This window comes from Pinus tabuliformis, chromosome 1_2 (genome assembly GCF_031772625.1).
Source record: "Pinus tabuliformis cultivar Carrire ecotype Pingquan chromosome 1_2, CPIR1, whole genome shotgun sequence".
In the NCBI taxonomy this organism is placed as follows: Eukaryota; Viridiplantae; Streptophyta; class Pinopsida; order Pinales; family Pinaceae; genus Pinus; species Pinus tabuliformis.
In genome coordinates, this window is record NC_142298.1 from 31,882,443 (window position 1) to 31,884,703 (window position 2,261).

At 33.9% G+C, this 2,261-nt stretch overlaps 1 protein-coding gene across 1 annotated transcript; it reads right to left on the reverse strand.

Moving 5' to 3' along the window:
• Positions 1 to 778: 778 nt before the first annotated feature.
• On the reverse strand, positions 779 to 1,849 carry LOC149204261 (thaumatin-like protein). Its single transcript, XM_089393255.1, has 2 exons — positions 1,698 to 1,849; positions 779 to 1,594 (listed from the first exon to the last, which is right to left on the reverse strand). The coding sequence occupies exons 1-2, from the start codon at positions 1,771 to 1,773 to the stop codon at positions 1,116 to 1,118; spliced, it is 555 nt and encodes a 184-aa protein (XP_089249381.1). The 5' UTR covers positions 1,774 to 1,849; the 3' UTR covers positions 779 to 1,115.
• Positions 1,850 to 2,261: the final 412 nt, after the last annotated feature.

Genomic DNA, 2,261 nt, shown 5'->3' on the forward strand with positions numbered 1-2,261 from the left:
GTTCAACTTTGCAAGGGATTTGTTCATGGACTTGAAGCCAACCAAAATTCTCACTTTTTTTATATTGTTCCACAAGTGTAGCATCAACATTTCTTAAAATAAGATAAGTTTAAAATTTTGTATCCCTATTATTTGGATATATACATGTTATCTCATCAATCTACATACACAATTATTGAAGTTACTATCGAAATGAGTAAATATTGGATAAATGCCCTTAACTCTTCCATTACCATGAAAGATTACTAATTAAACTTTTACTTTTCTTTTAATTAGTTTCCACCTAAGCCAAAAATGTTGCAAAGATATCATCTAAATAAATCTCCATTACCATGCAAAGGCATGCTATTTAGAAATAGATATATGTGTAATGCATTGAGCATTGAATTTAATGATATTGTTATTATTAGGAATATCACTATATATTATTTTGATTTCAAATTATGATTATATATTATTTTGATTTATGGAATAAAAGATTTGTAATCTTTTCTTTTTTCAATGCAAAGAATTCAGAATAAAAATATAATATATGATTTTAAATTGTGTTACATTTTTCGTTTCTCAAATTTATAGTTTCTCAAATTTATATGTAAATGTGATATGATTAATATTATAAATATAACAGTGTATTATATAAATGGAAAATAAAATTTGTTAATTAATAAAATTAAAAAAACATTAAAAAAAAAAGTTAACCATAATTAATTAAAAATAAAATTCACAAAATCATCTATATTTATTTATTAAATCATTTAAAATCAATTGATCATTCATATCGGCTGTAAATATATCCAAATTGTTCATTCATATCGGCTGTAAATATATCCAAATTGTTCGATATACACGATAAAGATATCCAAAATAACATTACTCATTTACAAACTAAGAAATAAAAATACTATAAAAAATAATCATGCCTTGCCTTTTTCACATGATAGAACTTCCTTTTTACGGGATAGATCTTCTTGCACACAATATGGTACTCTTATTATAAATATGTTGATTGTAATATTCTTATGGTAGATATGACACTGCATAGAATTCGGTTTATTTATGAACAGAGGATTCTTATGGTTGATACGAACAGAGAATTCAGTATGATAAGCTTCTCATCAAGGACAGAATATAACGTTGTAATTAGCACCAGAAGCGCAACCGTGGGTTTTAGTGTTATCACTGGGATATAGGTACGCATCTGGGCACTTGTCCATTTTGCAAGTAGGCGCAATGCAGCCACCGTTGGAGGGAGTCAGGGAGAGAGGGACATTGAAACCATCAATTACGGAGATGTCATAGTAATCTTGATTGTTGCCCCCGTTCAGAGTATATTCAACCAGCGTTGTAGGAGGCTGTCCCGAGAGTGTACAGCGGAGCACGCCGCCGCAGTCACCAGTGCTGCATCTTCCTTTACCAGAGGCATCGAAGGAGCATCCCGTACGTCCCCAAAATCTGCCTGAACTTGTTCCTGCGGGCACGTTAACACTCCATGATTGCCCCTTCCCCAGCGCTTGACCGCCACCTACGGGAATTCCTGCGGCCCATACCGTGTATGAACAATGGTTCTGGATCACAAAAGTCGCACCCGTAGCTCCTGCACTTACCAAAGCAAACAAATATTTATTTATGATAGCTACTCACCAAAACAAACAAAGATGATACCTACATAAAATACAGTCGAGGGATTACCACCTTACCTTGAACATAGAGATTAAATATTAATGACAGCGTTGCTGTAACATAAACCGAAACTGCCAATGTTCTTGCCCCCATTGCAACGGCCAACACCAAGTAATTAAACACAACTACAAAACAGCGCAACACAAGGAAGGAATTGCAGTTGAGCTTATTTCATACTTGTATATCACAGGAGAGACTCTATATATAGGCGAGGGTAGCCAGCCAAAACTTGATCTTAGGGTAGCGTATAATGCACGAAAGCCATATCAACTTCTAGATGTTCAGGCCGCCTTACACCAGCGATCACAATTATTCTATGTGACTGACTGTGGAAAATTTTTATCTGATTGACTATGTGGAAAAATTTAGATAAAATGTGTGATATACAATAAGCCACGGCAATAGTTACTAAATAAGCTATTGTACAGATGGAAATTTCTGAAGAAAAAACAAACATCAGAGAGCGTGATGTACAGATGGAGTCGTAGTATAGGGCAACCTATCCATTAATGGAGGTAATATCCTTCCCTTTCATTAATGGAGGTAATGTCCTTCTGCATACAAAAATTTCACGTGTCTTG

Excerpts from the sequence above, each read along its gene's own strand:
- LOC149204261 (XM_089393255.1), bottom strand. The coding sequence starts at position 1,773 with ATGGGGGCAAGAACATTGGCAGTTTCGGTTTATGTTACAGCAACGCTG. Across the intron at positions 1,595-1,697 it reads ATTTAATCTCTATGTTCAAG|GAGCTACGGGTGCGACTTTT; the intron begins GTAAGGTGGTAA and ends TGGTAAGTGCAG.